This window comes from Haliaeetus leucocephalus, unplaced genomic scaffold, assembly GCF_000737465.1.
Source record: "Haliaeetus leucocephalus isolate CR32 unplaced genomic scaffold, Haliaeetus_leucocephalus-4.0 Scaffold450, whole genome shotgun sequence".
Lineage (NCBI taxonomy): Eukaryota > Metazoa > Chordata > Aves > Accipitriformes > Accipitridae > Haliaeetus > Haliaeetus leucocephalus.
In genome coordinates, this window is record NW_010972886.1 from 20,359,746 (window position 1) to 20,381,493 (window position 21,748).

The window sequence follows — 21,748 nt, forward strand, 5'->3', positions numbered from 1 at the left end:
AGGACACCAGAAATTAAAGCCTTCCCAAAGCACTGGCCGTATGCACGCTTTCGGGGCAGCGCGTCGTCCCTACATGGTCTTCCCGGCAGCGCCGGTGGCCGGCACCAGTGGTGACAGAGGGGCCGGTCGGGTAGCGAATTCCCTGGGGGCCGTGAGGGGCGAAAGCTGCCCCACAGTGAGGGTGCAAGGGCAGCGGGCGCATGAGCAGCCGGGGAGGGGGGCGCGGATGGGGCTGGGGAAGGGGCCGGCGCATCCCCCCGCCCCGGCGCAAGCCGCAGGATCCTTCCGGCGAGAAGCAACAAACGAGAACCGAAAACAAACAAGGCCGTGGACGCTGCGGGTTCGGTGGTTTTTTTTTTGCCCAGTCCTCCGCCACTCGGCCCCGCCGCCCCTGCGCCTCCTCCCTCAGACGTAGCAGAGGTAAAGATAGGTCTTCTCTATCCGCCAGTCGGTGGGGATCTCCTCCGGCTTGTGGCCCTTCATGTGCTTCTGCATGGCGGAGAGGCTGGGGCAGTACTCCAGGCAAATGGTGCACTGGTAGGGGGAAGCGCCGTTGTGGGTCCGAAGGTGTTTGATCATGGCCGAGTAGTCCCGGGAGCGCTGGTGGCACAGCTTGCACTCGAAGGGCTTCTCGCCTGCGGGAGACGGGGAGACGGGGGCGTCAGCAGGGGCTCAGGGCCTCCAGGCGGTAATTAACTGCCCAGCATCGACGCTGCCGTGGCGGGCACAGCCGATAACCGAGTAATGAACAGCAAAACCGATCTGACTATTGATCCCCTATTTACAATAGTTACACGCCGGCACATCTGATGATTCGTTATCCCCGGCCGCCGCCCTGGTCCATGCTGCCGGTGTCTCTGCCGGGGGACTGGTCCGGCACCGCCGGCCTCACCGGAGACACCCCCCACCCCCGCAGCACGTACCCGTGTGGACCCGGTAGTGGGTCTCCAGCTGGTGCTTGAGGCTGAACTTCTTGCCGCAGCCGTTGCACTCGTAGGGCTTCTCGCCGGTGTGGATGCGCTTGTGGCCCTTCAGCGTGCTCTCGTCCCGGAAGCAGCTGCCGCAGAACTCACACTCGTAGGGGTGGTCACCTGCAAGCACGCGTGTGCATCAGAGACACCGCCGCGGCCACCGTGCCATGCCAAAACTAGTCCCATGGCTTGGATTTAGCCCTGGCACCTGCCGCCGCCATGCCGGGGGGATGGAGCATCCCAGCCACCCCAGCACGGCACACCGGTCCCTGCAACCCCATATGTTGGGGATGCTCAGATCTGCAGCAGGCTAACGAGACCGGAGGGCGCCGTGACCCTCCCACCACCGATTCCCAGGCTTTTCACCCTGCATCGCCAGCACAGACCTGGCCCCGGGCGTCTCCCGCGCTCCAGACCAGGCAGCTGATAAATGAACTCTGGTTCGGCACCAAAGGCAGAATGATTTGAAGGAAAGGTGAGGGCTCCAGCTACTTATTTATTACAGCCGCGAAGGCAAGGACAATAAAGATAGATTGATCGTCCGAGACTTTGTTCATGAATATTTAAATATTACTGATTTGTCTTGTCACTGTAATTACAATTTCTCTGTGCCGCATATCCTACAAGCACAGTTTATGGTAAAGAATGGCGAACTGTATTTCACTTGTCCTGCTGCAGATGTGCGGAGCTGCCAAGCGTGTAATGTTCCCCGCATTTCATACATTTTCTTCAGCTGTGAAGGCTTAAGTCATCCACAATGACCTACGTTTTTTCATTATCCCCGTGTCAAACTGCACTCGTGCCTGGGCATAAATTGTCCTTCTCGTTATATACTCACATGCCTGTGCTTTCGCTTCCCCTTTAAAATGATATTTTACTCTCTCCCCGTGTGCCGCAGCCGAGACCCGTGGCCCCTCGCCCCCTCCCGCAGCTGCTGGCTGGGCACTGGAGGAGGAGGATGCTCGGGATGCGTTCCGGATACCCCCTCCAAAGGCAAGGCAGGCGGTGTGTGTTGGCAGCTGCCTTTCCCCTCCCCAGGCCTGATTCCCAATTATCACCTTGGTTTTCCATCCTCTGGGCAGAGATAGCGACTGTGCAGCCAGAGGCAGATGGCCTTTCCAGGTCCTTGATTGCGAGGAGAAGCTGTGTAAATGGGAGCCAGGGCTCCCAGAGCACTCCGGCCCCGGGAGGAACACTCGCATCCTGCACCCATGCAGGATGAAACCATGCTGCATGATTAGACACCCGTGATCCCAGCGTTTTTTCACAGCCAGGAGCTGCTAAAGCAGCAGAGGTTGGGGTGGGACACGCGCAGCCCGACCCGCAGCCCAGGTCACCGGATTACCGGCTATAAATAGCTCCAGTGCTCGGCATTAACGCGCTTATCATCAGCGCGCGACTCCCATTTCCCACGTCGGGACCCCAAGCCCAAGCACACGTGTGGGTCTGGCAGCTGCCAGCCACAGCGCAGACGGAGCGACCCTCCCTGCGCGTCCCCCCAGCAGCCGCTTTGACATCTCCTTCTGAGGCTGTATGCACGCACGGTGCTTTACAGGAGAAAGGAGAAGGGCTATCCCAGCTTGGCAGATGTTTTCCTCCCTGCCAGCCATAAAAGCACAGACGAGGAGGGCGCACGAGCCTCTAACTCGTGTGGGCAAAGGCCGAGGAGCGCTTCACCCACACAGCTGCAGAGAGCCGTGACGATGCTCGCCGCGTGGCTGGGACCTCTCCCCCTGCCATCCCCTGGTCCTGCTTGGGGATGCGGGTAGAGGAGCCGAGGACACGGCGCGGGCTCTTTGAGGACACGGCGTAAGGCGGTCAAAGCCCCGCTCTCCCAGCCGGCTCTCCCGGAGCCAAGCCCTGCCCCAGTGGGCTGCGCCGCTGAAGCACCAGCTACACGTCGCGCAGGTCGCCCTAATCCCATTAGGGCCGAGCACCGGCTGATTATGTGCATCTACCGCCCGTAAGCTGATGAAGCGGGTATGATCGCACATCCCCTAAGAAGGTCACATGTCACCTTATACCGGATCAACTTATTACACGCAGCTTTTTTTTTTCTGTTTCATTTTTTAAATCCCAACAACCTCAACTGCAGTTGCCTCGACACTTTTATGACAATGTCACCTTTCTTTTCCCTTTTTTTTTTTTTTTTTTTTGTTACGAATGGGGAAGAAGCCTGTCCTCACCCCGAGTGGCGAGCACCCGTCGGCGGTGCCGTCGTACCTGTGTGGGAGCGGAGGTGCCTCTTGAGTGCGGTGTGGCTGGGGAAGGTGCGGTTGCACTCACTGCAGATGTAGCTGCGCACCCCGGCGTGCACCTCCATGTGCTGCTGCAAGGCGCTCTGCGTCTGGAACCGCTTGCCGCACAGCAGGCAGAAAACGGCCATGTCCGTACCTGCGGGAGAGGGAGAGAGCCGACTCAGGCGCTGCCCAGCACCCCCATCCCCCTGGACCACCACCCCACCGGGGGTTCGGGGTCCCCTCACTCCCAGCCAGCAACAGGGATGCTCCTGCAGCAGGAGGGACCCCAAGAGCTGCGAGGCTCTGGGTGTTGTTGGGGTCCCAGCGGTGCCACCCTGACCCTGCTGCTGGCTGAACCGGAGGACACGGGGGTTTTTATTGCATTTTTTATTGCACTGGAAGCCCCAACCCTGCAAGGCCTAGGGCCGCCCAAATGCAAGACAGCTGTTGGGCCATCACCACCTCCCCATGTACCTGCGAGAGCTGTCGAGCTCTCGTAAGGCCCAGGGAGAAGGGAACCCCAAGAAACACCCCAGAAAGCCGCCCCGGGGAGCAGGGGGTTGAATGCAAGAGGGTAACATGCCCACCCCTGCGATCCACAGCCCTAATACAACTGCCAGCTCCATCCTACCGACCATGGGTATAAAACCAGCTGCATCAACACAACAGCAAAAGCAGGAAAAAAACCCTAACCCCAGATGCTTATACAGCATCAATAAAAATATCAGACCTTTGTGTTATTAAACAATTTGTTTTCGTTTATGCATAGCTCATTGTTCAGAACCTATGAGTCAGTGCAAATTGTATTATGCGGGGAAATTAAGCAAATAAATGCTAGCTTTTTGGAGACATTAAAATGTGGGGACTATGGAAATAAAATTATCTAGGAAATTGTATTAGCAATTCATTAGGAGCGGCAAGATGTTCAAGGTAACCAACGGATCTGGGCTGCCTTTAGGAAGTGCAGGGGTGGGGGGGCTGTGCGACATGCTGCCAAAACCAGCCGAGGGCAACCCAGCGGTGAGGCAGAGTTGCTGGAGGGGAGCCCACCAGGACCACCGTGCCACGGGGCAGGGAAACAGCGGGTGGCAGGCACCCGCGGCGATGGTGGCATCATGGTCCTCCTTGGTGTGCAGGCAGGTGCCAGCTAAGGATCCTCCCAGTGCAGGATGCTGGCAGCATCCTCCTGGCCAGCCCCACTCCTCCAGCCCAGGGAGCAGCCAGGTGATGGGCATCCCAGAGAGCATCTCAGTGTGTGCTGTTGCCTGCCCTGGCATCGCGTGGTGGCACACCGCGGCCAGCTCTGCCCTGCGGCTCCAGGGATGCAGGAGCCACCAGGAGGGATGCTCAGTCCCAGCCTTGGCGAGGCTGCCCAGAAACACTCCGAAATCTGCAAAACACCCCTAGTGAAATGGGAATAAAAGCAGCAAAAGAAGCGGCTCCGCATGGGAGCTGCCTTTCTCCCTTCGCAGGGATTTATCACGCACCCCCCACGCAGCTGCGGACAAAACGCTCCCGAGACAAAAAAAAAAAAAAAAAAAAAAAATTAAAAAAAAAAAAAAAAGAGGCAGCCAGCCCCAAACGGGCCGTGCGAAGCAAATCCCAAGAGGTATGCGGCCCCACGGCCCTCGGCGGCCCCGGCGGTGACAGCAGGACGGGTCAAAGGTCCCCGGGGCTGAGCCCCCAGCGCCGTGGCCAGCTGCGGAGCGGAGGCCCCGACCGGCGGGACGCCGGCCCCGATAAATCTGCCGCCAGCAGCCCCCGCTGGGGCCGGGGACAATGGGCTCCCGTGGGGGCGGAGGGCAGGACAATGCCGCCGGGCCGGCGCGCGGGGCCGTAACAAATCCTCCCTGGCACCGTAGGGCCCTCATTTGTGAAACTAATTGGCCCCCGCTTGAAAAAAAAAAAAGGGCCGACTCTGGCAGCCGTGGCGATGGGGATGAGCCGCCTCGTGCACGCACAGGGGGATACACTGGCCAGTCCATGGGGACAGTGCTGGTCCCCCCGGAGCTGGGCATCCCCCTGGGGGTGCTGCTGGCCAGGACCCCCAAAGGGTGTTTTTTACTTTTTTTTTTTTTTAGGTAATGCATTAGGAAATAAATCAACACCCCAAACGGGGAGGTTGATGTGCACTGGCCCAGCTTGCGGAGGCACCTGCTGCTAGCTGCCCTCCAAGAGCAGAGCATCTGCGGGGTCTGAAGGCTGATGCCAGCCTGGCGCGGAGGCGGAGGATGCAGGCGATGGCCCTGCATCCCCACATCGAGGCCAGTGCCCAGCAGCAGGACACGGAGGACCGAGGTCAGGCACCGCTTGTTTGCAGCCCCGAGGCTCCGCCGACATGGCTCTCCAGCAGCCGAGGACGGTGGCATCAAGCAGGGGCTCTGCCGGGCTCCATCCCGCTGTGGGTGTGCAATTAAGCTTATGTTTTTGGATTTTTTTTTAAAGCTGTATGTGCAGCCATGTCCCACCTTTGCAGAGAGGATGGGAGGTGTGAAAAAATGGGAAAGCTCACGAGAGGGTGCCTGGGGTCGCTGCCGTCCCTGCCGCAGCCGGGCTTTGGCAGCACCGGTCTTGCCGCAAGGAGAGCCGCACCGGGCGACGCAGGGACTCGGCCCTGGGCTCCCAGCCGGAGCAGCCCCGAGCCAGCCCTCAAGCCATCAGAAGAAAAATCACCCCCGATAAAGAAACGCCGCCGCCCCAAACCGGTGAGAGACGGATTTATTCATTTCCCTGACGTTTTAATGGTTTCTCCCCTTTTTGCGGGAAGATGATTACAAATTAAGCGGCATTTAAACGCTTTTTACTGTCAACAATTAAAAGGGGCGAAGGCGGGCGAGCAATTCATTCCCCGGGAAACGCAGCGGCTCTCGGCGGGCGCCGCTGGCCCTTCCCTCTACTGTACGCCGCACAATGGCCCCGAGCGCGCCATTAATTTTGCAGGACGTTCAAAAGCAAATTAAAATAAAAAAAGCCCCCGGGCACAAAGATAGATACCGAGGGAGGGGGCGGCGTAGGTCAAGCTCACGGAATTAAAGTCTTAGCAACCGTGGAGGTTTAAGCGCAGACCGTTACACCGCGTTCGGCAGCCACCTTCGCCCATCTTCCCCGCTTTTATGTATCTCTGCCAGACCCGGCGCCGTTTGTCGGCAGCCGTAAACCATTAATGGGGCGGCCATCGGCGCTGCCGTGGGGTTCAGAGGCAGAAGCCAGAGCAGACTGGGTTTCCAATGCTGTTTGGGCAAGTGCGCCGGCCCCGTCTTGCAGGGTGGTTTTAAATAGCCAGAGGTCCAAAATCTTGTTTTTAGGGGGCGGATGGTTGCTGGAGGGAGGAAAAACCCTACGGCCGCGAGCCTGAAGACGCACGTCCCGGTCCTCCAGCAGCTCAATCCCAAACAAGCGCAATCGGTGGAGACGTAAAGACAAGCGAGACGCACTGCACGATAGTCAGGGGCTTTTCCGCCCCAGCCGGAGTCACGGCGAGGGATGCTGCAGGCATCACAGCGCCGAGCACGGCGCCGTCTCCCACCCGCTGCCTCCGCGAGAGGGGGAATTACAGTAAAAACCCGCGTGGCGAGGGGCGAGGGAGGCAGGGTGGTTCGCCCTTGGGCGCCGCGAAGGAGCCGGGCGGGTTTCAGTGAAGTTCAGGATGCGGGAGGTGCGCCGGCGGGAGAAAGGCGACACGTCCCCTTTAAAAGGAAATATAATTTACAGTGTGCAGCCAGGCGGCCCATAGTTTCAATCTCGTTTACTATAGAGAAAACTCTGCTAGCTGTTCTCTATCCCACAAATCCGATTTAATCAGACAAGCCAGCCAGCGTGGCTTGAAGTAAAAACGGATAATTAGTAAACAGAGAGCTACTTCAGTGCTTCATTGGCATTCGAGCCGGGCTAGTGTGTCGCATTTAAAATGCAGTCTGATGAAGTTTACAAAATCAAACCATTTGTTACTCCTATTGAAGAGGCTTCAGGCCACTTGCAATTAAATTGGAATTAGTGCTCAGAATGAGATACAGCAAATTCATACTAAAAAGGGATCTGACTTTCAGACATTTGACTTCAAGTTTTTCCCCCCGTGGGTGTGCACGCGTGCGTGCGCGCTCCCGCCGGCCCCCCAGACCCGACTGAGCCTGGACCCCTGACGCAGGCGGGTGTAGGGCGGCCCAGGGACGCTCCGGCAGCAAGGGAGGGGGGACCAAAGGGGACCGATGCCACCGTGCCGGTGAAGCGTCCTCTGTGGAGCCTCAGCTGCGGCAGCATGGCTCTGGCGGTCCCCAGGCACGCAGAGCCGACGTCGGGATGCACAAACCAAACCCTCCCTGAATCTTCCTCTAGACGCTGCCATCTTTTCCCCGTCTCTCTTAAGAGCAGTGTTATGAGACTCGAAAAAAGAGGCAGATCTGGCTGTCCCTTGCAGCTGTAATCGACAGCATCAGAAACCTGTAATCAAAGGCTGCGGAGGGGCACACCAGGAAGGTTCCGGCGTTACAGCAGGCACGAGGGTGCGCTTGTCAAAGGATGCTGACAGAGCCTGTCGCTGCCTCTTGCGCCCACTTTAAAACCCCCAAACCCTTGCCTTGTGTCCTGCAAATTCGGGGTCCTCAACGAGACTCACTCCTCCTTCAATCTTTGTATTTAACGTCATTTCTTACGTGCTGCACGTGCTAAAGAGGCACACTAACATCACCTCTGTCAGCGAGGCGGACAGCTCTGAAACATTCTGGCCGCGCGAAGCAGGAGCCCGAGGCCCGTTGGCTCTCCTGAGATGAGATTTCAGGGACGTTTGACGTTTTTTTGTCAGCGTGTCAAGGGCTCCCTACCAGCCTCCACCTCCCGGACAATGCTGCTGGCTGCAGCTGCAGGGGAGGCTGCAGGCTGCTGGCGTGCATGAAAAGCAGCTTTAGGGGAGGGCAGCATTTTTAGCATCCTTGGGGCTGCTGAGGCAAGCGGATGAAAGCATTGGCGACTGCAGCCCAGGAGCTGCAGGTAGCCATCCTTTCCAGCCCTGCCTGCGGGAAAGCAGGCAGAGAGGCGGCAGCAGCGCCGGCAAGGGGTACATCGCCTGGAGCATCCATCCCCGGAGCATCTCCAGGCCCAGGCGGCAGAGCTCGGCCCATCACTGCCGTTACACATCTCTGCCGGCTTCAGCAGAGGCGTGGGATCCCCACTGCAGAGGGTGCAGGCTGGCCCCCTCGCTGCCCGGCAGCAGATGCCCCTGATGGAGGCAGCGGCTGGGCAGGTGATGGCCGCCCTGCTCGGACGATGCGTGTAAGGATAGGACTGAGAACCATCAGAGCTGGCGGGACTTAAGCACGTACTTAAGGTGCTGGGCTCAGCTTGGCGCTGAGGGTTCCCCGGGGCTGCGTAGGGAGGAAAGGCAGCCGCCACGCATGTCCTGCTGGCACCAAGCCGAGGAGGAGGATGGGTGATGAAGGAAGGCAGAAGCAGCGGGCACTGGCAGGATCCTGGGGGTGCCAGACCACAGCACCGGCACTGAGGTTGCATTTTTGCCCTGGTGGATGTGCGCTGCTTGGGGTAAGAAGATTAACCCAGTTTCAGGGTCTGTTTTCGGGACTGTTACAAAACCAAAAGCAGTGTTTTCGGTGGCAGCACCTAAGCAAACCCGCAGGGCAGAGCGAAGGAGCCTTTCCCTGGATGCTGCTGTTGGGCTACACGACGCCTGCACACATACACGTGGACGCACGGGTTTTTAAGGGTGTCACGCTGGGATGGCAGAGTCAGCCCTTTTCAACCCCCCAGCCGCTCTGGTGTGGCACTGGAGAAAAAGTGCTATTGAGGGGTTATGGTGGCACCCGTTACCATGCCGGCTGCTCGGTTGGAGCCCAACAGCCCCTACAACCGTCACGGTTAAGTAGAGAGAGGGGGGAAAAAAGCCCCGGATGATAAACACACGAGATGTGTGCATTTTGTGCCGGAGTCACCAAATCATCCTGGTTTCAAAGGCTGCCTCCAGACTCCACGGCTCGGCTTCCACGCTAATTAACATCTTTATGGAAGGCAACTTCTCCCAAGGGGGCATTTGTTTGATTATTATTATTATTTACTCAGAGATAGCACAGCTTTCTTCCCAACTTTAACCAACTACGGGAAATTAATTCTTAAAAAGCAGCCGGCGCCGCCTGCTCTTCTGCTGCTGGTTTTCCTCCAGGGGTGGCTGTATGAGGCCGCCCCGGCTGCAACAGGAGGGCAGGGTATGCCCCCTCCCCGGCACTGCCCGCTGCCTCAGCACCCGCTCGCCTTTCCACCAACGCCTAGAAAAACTCAAGCGTTTCAGAGCAGATGTACCACATTGACCTTGCAAACACAGGGGATTAAACCCCCCCCCCCAAAGCTCAATGCTTCATTTTGTGCTCCGGTAGCGATGCACAGGGCTGCTTCCCCACCCGGCTGCAGCCCTCCCCATCGCCCAGGGTGGGATGCACGTGGAGGATGCTCAAAATGTGGGCACCCGCAGCGAGCCGGGGGAGCGGGCAGCAAGCCCTGAGCCGTGGCTCTGGCACGGGCAGCTCGCGCCCGCTGGGGGTGATTTATTCCGGGGGCCATCTGGACTCGGGGGACAATGCGGTCCCGCGTCCCAGTGACCCGGCGCATTAGTCACACCCTCCCCACTCGACCTCTCCGTCTTCCTTTGAGCGCATCGGGACGAGAGCATCCCCTTCTCGCCTCCCTTTCGGGGGGCCCTTTGCTCCTCCTGGTCCCATCAGCAGCACCTCACCCCTTTCCCCACCGCCCTGCATCTCCGTCACCACCACCACCACCACCACCACCATCATCATCATCATCACCTTCCTTCATTGCGCTTTTCTGCGATTGCTCAGGCAAGAACGATTACGAGGGAGAGCGAGCGGGGAGGGAAAGAGCCCAGTGACTATTAGCAGCGGCGGCTTTATGGCAACAGGCACACAACTCATTCGTTTCATGTTTCGTGGAATATAAAAGCGCCGAAACATTTTAATTTTAAATTCTTATCATTGAATTTACTGCTTTTCTCTCGCAATGATTTGTGTTGCTTTTTAATTTTTACAGTCTCTACAGAAGCCAGATGCTACCGCCTAGGGCCAAAATAATAAAAACCCGCCGCAGTCGCGAGTTACAGAACAAAAAGGAAACGCGCGGCTGACAGAAGTTAATATCTCAATTTAACAGTGCTGCTCCGCTAATGATCCTTTGATATGTGTTTATTTAGAAAGGTCTGATCTTGACCTTGAAAGCAAACTAAACCACAAAGTCTTTATGAGAGGAGAGAAAGACTTTATTTATAGACTGGCTTTGCGTCAATCACGGCGGCAGCTGGACCCGCGCTGGGTGAAGCGCTGCCAGGCAGCCCACGGGTCCAAACAGGGCGTTGATCGAGGGACGCATTTTGGTGGGGGGGGGAAGGATCGGCTGCCGAGGAGGACTGCGGCACGTCCCCCCATCTCCAGGGTAGGATGCTGAGCCCACGCGTGGAGACCTGCCTGCAAACCGAGGGATGCGGGCAGCTCCTTGCCCGCAAGGGACGCTCCCTGGGGGACAGCGCTGGTCCAGGCAAGCCCTGTCACCAGTACAGGGGACAAGCCACCCCTGAGCATCTCCTGCCCAAGCCCTCCTCCCCAGCAAGTGGGGAGAGCCGCCTTCGCCCTCCGGCTGCTGCAGCATCCAGCCACATCCTGCCCTCCCTGAATGTGGTCCCCAGGCTTTGGCAGGAAGGGGCACGCTCAGCATCACCCAAACCTGCACCGACAGAGTATGAACAGGTTTTCCTCCCGCAGAAACCGAGCGTTGCGCAAACCTCGTGTTTGGAAACGAGAATCAGATGAAGTTTGTTGGGGCCAATCCCGTTATACTGCATTTCCACCTCACAGCTGGGGGAGGTGAGAGTTTCCCAAGCTCCTAATGCCGCGTGAGCCTGGGAACGCGCTGTGGAGGCCTCGCACCTACGGTGCGCTGCACTTCCGAGCTCGATTTCTGTTTTTTTAGGCCAAACAGTTGAAGATGTTTGCTAACCCTAAAACCTTCTGGCCGAAGCCGGAGGCATGCCCTCCTTGCAGAGCGGTAGTCCCCAAAGCCTTTCGTTGTACTGAATATCTATGAAAATAGATCAATATATATCAAAAACGTTCAGGCAGCCAAAAATGCAGTGCACCCATGGGGACAACCTTCCCTTTTCAGCACCCATTATGCATTTTGGTACCAATGAGCTTACGGTCACAGTAAGGCCGGTAATACCAGGAATATGATGACCTGCTCCGGGGAGCTGGGATGGGAGGGTGCGGGTCGGTGGCGTTTGCATCCTGCTGCCGCTGAACAAAGCCAGTGGGAGACAGAGGCCATCACAAAAGGCCTCTCTGCACGTCGGGAGGAGGGATAAATGCCACCGTCGAGCCCTGTCTGCCCATGCAGCTGAGAGGGGAGAGCTGGGCGATATCGCACCCTTGCAAATGTGTCTACATTTAGATCCCCGAAGGAGCCAGTGATGGTAATTCAGCCTTAAGACAGGTGTGAAAAACAGTACACTCGGAGCCGGAAGAAACTCCTCCCAGGAAGGGAAAAAGTAAGTAGGAGCGGGGGGATGCAGTTTTTCTCTGCAGCGACGAAGTCTGCCCTGGAGATGGCATGGTGCTGGCAGGCGGGGATGATGCTCGGGGATGCTGGCACTGCCAAACCAAGTGCGTCTGGATGCGCCTTGTGCACCTGAACTCCCTCGCTCCCCATCATCCTTGGGAAAAACAGATGTTCAGCTCCTTCAGCTCCTAAAGGTATGGATGGAAAAGCTGCCTGCCCTCCTGGCAAAACAAACATTGCTTGACCAAAACGCATTAATCTGTTCGGTATCTGGGTATCTCTGTGCAGCACCTCCCCTGGGTGCCACTTTACCCTAAGCCTGTCCCATGGCTTTCCATCATGGAGAATGCCAGATCCACCCCTGCCATTCCCAAGGAAGCCGCACATTGCAGAACCATCCCTGCCCTTCCCGAGGATGAGAATTTCCCTAGGGCAACCGGAGGCAAATTGTGGCAGTGGTTCTGGCCACCACATCAGAAGGGAAGCTGTCATCTACCCGCTTAGTCGTCGTCACCGTGCCGGCTTCCCAGCTTTCCTCTTCCTGGTCGGAATTTGGAGTGAAAGCAGCTGAAAAAATAATGACTTTCTGTCGAAAACCTAGCGTATTTTTCCCACTGCGTTCCAAACGATAGTTAAACTACTGTGTTAGAAACCGCTCTGCCTTTAAACAAAGAGCTTCAGCAAGGAGATAAAACCCTCACCCAGTGTTTCTGGTCCCCTGAGAGCCACCCCCAGGGTCTTTTTGGCCAATGATTCTCCACCATGAGCGCTTGCCAACCAGCACATCGTGGTGGGTGTGTGCTTTGCCCTGCCAGGAGGGTTTTAGGGGACAGCAGATGACGTCCCTGGTCAGCGGTGTTACGACCTGCCCTCTGCGGTGCCCCTGCACTTGCCTACGGGGCTGCAGCATCCCACCCCACGGGAGACCGCTGTGATCACGGCCACCATCAGCATCACCACCGCCCTCAGCACCATCGCCGTCATCCCACCCGGCACAGAGCAGCGCCTGCCTGTCACCCACCCGTGCCACTCCTGGATCTCTCCCAGCCGGGGTGGTACCACCCTGGCATCCTCCGGCCCTGTGGAGATGCTGGGGAGCCCCGGTTTGGGTCCTGGCCAGCGAAACAACCCTTTTGGTGGTGCGGGCAGCCATCCCTGGCAGAGCACGGCCAGTGGAGCGACCGGCTGCCACGAGGCACAAAGCCGGGATTCGCAGCGTCCGCTTATTATTCCTGCACCCCCATCATTAAAAAAAAAAAAGAGAAAAGATGAAAAGGCCCTCTCGGTAAACCCGTGGAGATGCAAAAGGGTACCGAGAGCAGCCTCTCCCCCATTTCTTGTGTTTTTTTTTTTTTTTTTTGTAAAGCGGGGAGACGCGAATCCCGGGGGACAAAAGTAACTGCTAAGGTAAGTTAAACCTTGTCGAGATGAACTTTCCTGCTACTTTTAATTAAAAGTTCTTTGGAATTAAAAAGGACACTATTCAGGAAAGGCTGAAAAAAAAAATTCATTGACACCAGCCCGCCCCCCTCCCCTTTTTCCCAAGGAAAAGAAAAAGCTGTTTTTGTGTGTCTGCTCACCCAGCCCGCACTGTACAAAAGGAAGCGGATTTGCAGCAAGACACATGAGATGACCCCCTGACCCCGAGCCGCTGAAAAGTCCTCAATGGCATAAATACCAGATAATCAATCACATACCAGGAGGGCCGGTCCCCCTGCCCTCGCCCCCGCCGCCGGGTTTATGAGAGATGCACTGTAAACGGACACCGGCTCCTGACGGGAGGCCCCTCTCGGCATTCCTCCACCGGACCAGGAGAGCCCGGCCGCCTCCTCGCCCACGTTTCATCCCTATTTTATAAAGCCCTGGCACGGCAGCGCCGAGCATCCCTAGGCTCTCCCGAGAGTGCGATAGCCAGGAGTGCATTTTCTTGCGTGCTCCAGAGCAAAATGAGGAGCAAAGGGGTACGGAGGCATCTCTTTGTGCTCCAGAGCGACGGCCGAGCATCCTCCAAGCCATCACAGGCGGGTGCGTGGCTGGGGCCAAGGCGGGTGTGCAGAAACCAGGAAGAAACCAGCCCCATCTAGAGAAAGCTTGGCTTTTTTGGGGGGGGTTCACTTGCTTTTTGAAGCCTTCGCAGGTTCTAGCAGTGACCGTACCACGCTGGTTTCCCTTACGGGGGCTCTGACAAGCATCTTGAAGGCGAGCAGAGGGCTGCCAAGTCCCCCCGTGCTCCAGGGGCAACAATGGCTGTTAAAGCTTTCAAGGGAGGAAAGAAAAAAAAAATTTGCTGAGATACTGCGCTGGTTCGGTTAAATGGGGAGCCACTCGGCAACTAAATTTGATAATGCTTTTGTCCGTGGGTCAGAGGTTAAATATGTTCACACTAATCCCCTTCATCTAGAATTAAAGGACAAGAAAGATTTCTCCGTAGCTTAGCGAGAGGGCTTTTCTCATCGCGCTTTAAATAGTATTTGCACAGGAAAATTAAAGGCCGACCATTGGCCGCTGGTTTTGGCCGCGGCTGCGTGGGTCTGCCACGTTTCCATCTCTGGGCTTGTTTTTGGCGAATCCGCCTGTTCGCACGAAGCCTGACCTCACTGCGCTTCCCGACTGAGCCCACCTTGAAGTGCGGGGAATTCTTCCTGCCGCTTGCTGTAAAGGTGGAAAAAGCAGCCATGGCTTGGGAGGCAGGGAGATTCCCGGTTCCAGGAATGCGCGCTGGGACTCAGATTTCAAGTGCTGTCACAGGACATTACTGTCAGACAAAGGGGCTCTGTGCTGAGCCCCCCAGGACGTGCCGCCCCGAGACCCCGCCAAAGCCGGGGCCAGCGGCACACACCGCCTGGCCAGGGCCGGTGCTAACGAGCTGCCGCCCCCACTCCGTGCGCTTGCCGGTGAGCTCCCGGCACGCTGCGGCCGCTCGCCGTGCTCGGAGGTGGCAGGGGGCAACCCGGCAGAGGCAGCACAGCTGCCTGCACCATGAATTACACTCCCAAATGACGGAGGCTTCCGAAAGGAAGCGTAACTGCCCCAGCCCTCGTTTTTATAGAAAGAAACCCACTTTCCTTTGAAGATGCCGGCTTGCATGGGAAGAGCGCTCGGGCTACGAGCTGGGAAGCACAGGAGAGGCGATGGGCGCTAGCTGAACATGCCTGCTTGTCCTTCCCTCCGCTTGTACCGTGTTCAGGCCTTCAAGTCCAAACTTGGCCATGAGGCTATTTAAAAAACTCAAGGCTTTGCATTTTGGATGCGTTCGGATTGCTGTTTCACTCTTCCTCAGCTCATAATTTTTGTTTTGTTCTTCCACAGCCAAAGGTCGGAGGGACTGAGTCCTGCTCCCTGTCAAGCAGCCAAAATTAAGCACGGAGTTGTTTTCCAAGGTCCTTTTAAATATGTTTAAGGGCGATGCTGCACAAAAGATGCCGTGCCTGCGCATGGCACATCTGGCTCCAGCCGGATGCCTGTACCCAAAAATGTCACAGCAGCCACGAAAGCATCTTTGCCGTCGGCATTTTGCATTTTCAGTTGCTACTGAAGCCACAAAGCCCCGGAGGTGCCTCTGGCAGCAGCTCCTCCCACCCCAAATCCAATTCTCCCAGCTTGGCTAAGGATTCCCACTGGGCACTGCCAGCATTTGAAGGTGCCAGAAAAAACGTCTTTACACTCTCCTGGTGCAACGGTTAACCAGATTTGCTTCCTAAGCTCAGGAGTCATGGTTCGAAGCCAGCACCGATTTCCTCTGTTCTGGTGCATCACGGGGCAGTCCTACCTCCTCAAGATGAACGGTGATCCCAGCATCCGAACCAAAGCCCATCTCAGCCCTGCATCCGCTGCTCACAGCCTCCGGCAGAAGCGTTAGGGCACGGTGGCATGCCGGAGGAGCGCACAGGGGCTTTCCCAGCACTTCCGTACCTGAGCATCCAAAATTCACACTCGCATCCAACAGAAAATCTGCAAAGCATTGTCTGGGCGTCACTGCACAGCATCGCCTGCGCTCCCTCCCCCAGCCGGGACCGTGGAACCGAAGCGAGAACTGGGGGAGTGATAATTACCTCTAAGCGTACTTAATACTACAGTGCATTATCTCTAGCTATGGAGAAAAATGCTATCCAGCGGTATTTCCCCCAGAAGCCTCATCGAGCTGCTCTCTGAAAACTCTCAGGAGTCCCGTGAAACGGTAATAGAAAGTCACAGGCAGCCTGGGAAGACGTCGGGTTGGATTTGGTGAGGAAGCGTGCTGGCGGCTCGCAGCCGGGCACCGCTCTGATCAAGCCGTGGGAGAGGATGCAGCAAGATGAGTCAAGAATTGCATCTCCCGAAACCAAGTTGCCTGCTGTTGAAACATGGACGTTGCAGACAGCTGTTGGTGGCAAGTGCCACCACCAAGGCAACCCCCAGCTGTCGGCGGAGTCAGAGAAGCATTCTGGTGGAGAGCCGGCTCGCCCTTGACTCGTGGCACGGCAGTGAGCGTAAGGCAAACTTGCGTGTTATGTTCCGCTTGCTCAAAATCCTTAATTTCCAACAGCGAAAAAAATCGCATGACGTACGTCTATAGCGTCACTGGTACTTTTTAGACGGGTACCATTTTGAGGCAGAGAAAGTGAAGCGAAGAAAAGGAGATAAGACAAATCGGTAATTAAGTGGACTAAATGTATATTTGCCAAGAGCAGAGACGGCGTGTGCCCGTGTGACAGCACAGCTCTGGTGTGGTCCCCCCCTCCACCTCCTCCAGGCTCCCATGCATCCCCCTTGCAAACCCAAGCCAATAACGGGGTTGCTGGGATGCTCTTCCACAGAAAAATGCCAAGTGCTCTGGCATTTAAAAAAAAAAAGTAAGGAAAAAACCCCCCCACTGTGTACCTCAGTGTGCGTTTAGAATGGGAGCAGAAATTTTTTTGGGGGAAAAAAGCGGTTAAAGCCCTGCCAAGACGGAGAGGAAGGCTGAGCTTCCCGAGCAGCCACTGAGCGACACTTTCCATAGGACCCAGCGTGGGGGCATCCCACTGCCACCAACGCCTCATCTCCTGGGTTCTTGCTCTCATGTGCCGGATTTTTCTCCCTTTGTACCTCTGCTTATACCGCACGACTGTTTTGAATCTCTAAAATAATGTGACAAGTTAATGATGGCACAATTATCTAAATGTTTAACAGACATGTTATCTAAGTGAATCGGATTGAGATTCCATCCCGCTGACAATAAACATCAATGGGAGAGCAGAAAGTGATAGGCAAATTATCGCCAACCCTGCAATTTCAATGCTATTAAATTTGGAGGAATAACAGCCCTGAGGCCTGTAAACTCTGAATAAAATAGACCCTTGTGTTTGGCCAACTATTAAATCAAAACGCTACCAACATCCCAGCAACAACAAAAAAAAGACAAAAAAAAAGGGGGGGGGAAGATTTATAGCTTTTCAATTTTCAGTTACACGTTGGTTTTATGAACTCTTTTCTGCTCCTTGCGTCCCAGTGCTGGCATTGCCAGCCGGGGGGGATGCGATGGATGTAGGCAGGGGGTGCGGGCAGGCAACACGGGCAGGGGAGGGTGAAGGCTCCCAGGCATCCTCCACAGAGCGGCCGGGGGCACGCTGACTCCACAAATCAAAGAGCCAACTACATGCCAAAGAAAATACATTCTATATTAGGTGTCGAGCATGCCCACGTGAAATTGGGTCAGGAGTAAGTCTGTGCTGGCCCGCTGACTGACACTGGCCGCCCAGCGCGTACAACCTCGCGCGCGTTAATTGCCTTGGCACACGGGAGGAAACTTTAGACGAGTCACCTCTGATATTTATAAAAGTCGGCGGTGAGCCCGAACCCCATTAGCACGAACACCAGCTGTGTGAGCATCCCGAGCCCCACTGGCGCTTGCTGGGGGTACTCAGGCTGTCTTCTCAATGCATTTTGTTTTTTCCTCTACATTTTAGGAGAAGGGTAAGGAATTTTCCACGCTCTCCCCCTGGTGTGGCACCAAGCTTGTGCTGCTGGAAGATGAGCCAAAACAGTTGCTGCTTTTCCTACTGCCACGGGACGGGGGCCAAGGACAGCGAACACCCGGAGAGGGCGTCTCAGTCCTGCGTCGATGGGGCTGTACGCAGCACATAGCCAGCTCTGTGCTTACAAGCAGAAACTATTTTTCCTTTCTTGATCCTTATTTTTTGCCCTGCCTCAGAAAGCAGGGCGTAGGTTTTCTGCTGTAGGACACGGGCAGCGTTTGTTGCGGCACATGTACAACAGGCTGGCTTCCTACTTTGCATTGCCATTCGGAGGGACAGTGAGGGCAATGGGAAAAAAAAATAAGTGAGATAAAGGGGGTCCTGGATCCTGACTGTTCACCCGAGAAAACAGCCCCCTACGCTGAAAAGAAACCCTGAGAACCCTTTATCTTGGCCATCCGCTGCAAAAAAAAGCGCTCTGCAGCTGCAGGTCATCTGGACAAGCAGCGACTGTTTGCAGATAGGTCCCGCATCCTCCCCTAAATACCATGTTTTTGAGCAAAGTGGGTACATTTGGCCGGCCTCTACCAGATGCACCCTGCTTGGTTTTTGATGCTATCCTTGAAGGAAGCTACCTGCGTCTCTACCAAAAAGGGCTATTTTTTTGCCTGGGAGGTTGGAAGGTCTTTTGCCCCCAAGAGGACGCCCCCAAGAAAAACCCACTCTGGGAGATGCCGTTATTTGGGAACGGGGTTAATTATAGCGAGGGCAAGGGAGGGATGCTTTCCGTGCCAAGACAGAGCTCTCTGCGTGCCACCCGAGGAGAGGAAGCGATTCATTTCATCTGCCCTGGCCACCCAGCCCCTCTCCGCCACGTAACCGAGCTGCTTGTGTTTACAGCTGGAGGTGGCGATGATAAACCCGCTCCGCTTGGGTCACCGCGTCCCCTGCGCTCCGTTTTCCTGTTGCCCTTTGAGCTTTGGCATGGTCCAGCCCCCAGGTTTCAGCAACCAAAGGGGCTTTAATCCCCGCAGAAGCGTCAAGGTCGTTAGCAAAACCGTGTAGCTGCTCTGCATCTGTGGGATGTTTTTGGGTGCAGGCGTCATTAAAGAGCTGCTCAACAGCACCCGCTCCCCATGTCACACCCAGGGTTCCGGAGCCCTGGGGTACTAAGGGGAGCCGGGCTCCCTCTGACCACCCCAAGGGATGCTCAACAGCTCCGGGAAATATAAGGAAATGGGGAGCTAGCTGCTGTTTGCTCGGCTGCCTTTAACTCCCTGCCTGGGCTTGGGTCGCTCATCCCTGAGCAAAGTCGGTCCCTTCGGCTTGCTGGCTGCCCCATCACAGCCTTTTCCTCCTCCTTAACCTACAGCACACATGGTTTTTAAAAAGATCCTGAACTGCAAAGCCCAGCCTCCAGCTGTATGACTCTGGATAAGGGGGGCAATTACTTTACAATTTATGAACTGGTGCTCGGCCAGCACAGCTCCCAGATCAGATGACGGCCGGAGCTATTCCCGCCCGGTGACACAGCACTTTACATCGCCAGTCGGTCCCCAAACCCCCGGCGTGAAGCCGGCTGGGCTCGCTGTGCCAGCCCAGCCACCTTACCACTTCTGAGTGCAAACTCAGCCATCAGTGGCATTTATCAGGGTTTTCAGCACTGAAAGACGAGCCTGTGCTCAGTTAAACTGCTCCCGATATAGCGCAGGGAGGAGTGGGTGCTTTGCCCTGCTCCAGCCTGGTTTTGGGGGTTTGAAAGGCTGCACCCGGGACCGCCCGGCCATGAATTCCTCCATGCCCCGTAGCAAACCCTTCCTGGGCAAGGCGGCCTTTGCAAGATGCATAAAGAGCTCCTTGTGCTCCCTGACGGCGGCTATGCCAAAGGACTGGGAAGCGCAGTAGCAGAAACATGGCAGAAGCCAACTGCTGAGAGCTGTTTGGAAAGGGCCAATGTTTTGCTCGCACAGGGAACAAATTACCTCGCATTTGCTGCGCCATCGTTTCCCACGTGCATACGTTAATGCTGAGCAATAAATGCCACGGCGCTGTGTGAATCAGTGCCTCATACCCACGTTTAGTGGAAGAGGAGCTGGGGCTACCTTGCTCCTGCAAAGCACAGGCACCATGCCACTGAATTAATTGGCTGAGCAGCAGAGCCAGGCCAGGCTCGCCCATGGCACCCACTCCAGTCGGGGTTTTAAACCTGTATGAGCACAGGGGAAAGAGGCTTTCTGTGCGCAGCTGGGTCCAGCCCTCCCCCGAAGCCCCATCCTCGGGTCCTGGGTCCCAGAGCATCCTTTCCTATGAGCAGCCGCACACCCGCTGCACAGCCCTATCATCTAGCAGACGCCCGCAGCCATGCATCCACCTTGCGGCAGTGTGGCAAAACCTCCCCAGTGCTCCAGATGCAAGGTGTTTGTTCCTATTAATGCTCTGAAAAACAGCAACAGACCTATCGGCATGGGCTGATTCGTAACTCATCACTCGTAGGCTCCCGAGCATCTGAACGCTCCTGAGAAAAGTATTTATCCATTGGGAAGCTTCTCTTAAACCCGAATGGTAGCCAAGTGCCATCACGCTGGTCAAATTTTGTTGCCTGCGGCTTGAGAAACCAAGGGTGACCAGTGAGCGGTGCAAGGATGCTCAGTTTAACCACAGAGACAGGTTGCGCTCCTCCTTCCACCAACAGCACCGTTACAAGCTCAGCAAAACCAGACCAAACTAAGTCAGCAGCAAATACCCAAAACCAAAAGCCATTTGGGGAGGTTTCCCTTGCAAACGCCACACGCAGATTTCAACACAAGTACAAAACCGTTTCCGATTAAGAATTCAGCAGAAAATGCAGCCAACTTACCTTAATCACATTAAAGTCAAGAAATGGACCCGGGCAGGCCAGAAGCAGGAACTACAAAGAGTTAAGCTCTCCATTGGGCAAAAGGTTACAAAGGCAGCCTAAATATTAAACTCACGCCTAAGCGAAGGACGAAAAGGGAGGGCCACGTACCGGTGTGCGTCTGCCTGTGCGTCTCCAGGGCGTCTTCCTTCGAGAACTGGGCGCCGCACTGATCGCACACCAGGGCTTTGGCGCCCGCTGGGGAGAGAAAGGGGAGAGGAGGGTTATTTGAGGGACGCCCGCACAAACCTGCGCGGGGGATGTGGCTGGGGCCACTGCCATCGTTCAAACTGCCAGGCCTTTGCAATGGAAGGGTTTCGTATTTTAAATACCCAGCAGAGCCGCAAAAAGCAGCGCCTTGCTTAACCCCGTGGTCCCATTCCTTGCACATAACAGCACAATGCACAATAAAGAGTTGCTTGCCAGGAAGAAATTAAATATTTGGGTTTTTTTTTTACAAAAAAAAAAAATCATTAAACGTCAATGCGTTTCATTAGCGTTGTAACCGATCTAATTGTAATTGGTTTCCTGCCCCTTCCCGTCGCAGCCGCTGATGCCGGTACCCGAGGATGCATCTGGTCAGAGATGTGGCCGAAACGGTGCGATTGAGTGAGAAGCTCAGAGGCGTCTTCGACTATTGGAGAGAGATGTCGTATTGGGGGGGAAATTCTTAGAAAATCACTATCAACGTGTGCTGCTAGTTCGGGACGAGAAGAAAAACAGGATGCCCAGCAGCAGATAAGTAACTTCCAGATACAAAGAGATTAGCGATACACACCACGTCTGAATCATTGCTGCTGGGACAAAGCTGCGGACTCATTTCTTAGATTTCGAGGTTTGTTTTGTCTGTTGTGAGGAGCTGAGCGCAACAGAGCAGCCTTCGAGGCGGGGGGTATCGCTCCACAGCATGCCGTGCCGCCTGTTTCCAGGGGTCCAGACAGCATCTCCCATCCCCTTCCTGCCCTTCCCTGAGCCCCCTGCCCCCCAACACGATGAGATTTGGAGAAAGGTGCGCAGAAAAGGTGACAGAGAAAGAGGGAGGTATCACGAGATGCATTAAAAAGAGAATTCCTTCGCCTTTAAATTGTCTCAGTAACGGCTGGCTCGCAGGCAGAAATATTTGGCAGCGGCGAAATTAAAAGT

The 21,748-nt window shown here is 55.9% G+C and overlaps 1 protein-coding gene across 1 annotated transcript in view; it reads right to left on the reverse strand.

The window, feature by feature from the left end:
* Positions 1 to 324: 324 nt before the first annotated feature.
* The window catches only part of ZBTB16 (zinc finger and BTB domain containing 16), a 61,346-nt gene continuing 39,922 nt past the window's right edge, over positions 325 to 21,748 (reverse strand). The window contains exons 3-6 of the mRNA XM_010574956.1: positions 20,717 to 20,803; positions 3,195 to 3,365; positions 924 to 1,091; positions 325 to 635 (exon numbers count right to left, since the gene is read on the reverse strand). Of these exons, the coding sequence (XP_010573258.1) occupies positions 406 to 635; positions 924 to 1,091; positions 3,195 to 3,365; positions 20,717 to 20,803 (656 nt within the window). The 3' untranslated portion in view covers positions 325 to 405. The remainder of the gene's footprint in view (positions 636 to 923; positions 1,092 to 3,194; positions 3,366 to 20,716; positions 20,804 to 21,748) is intronic.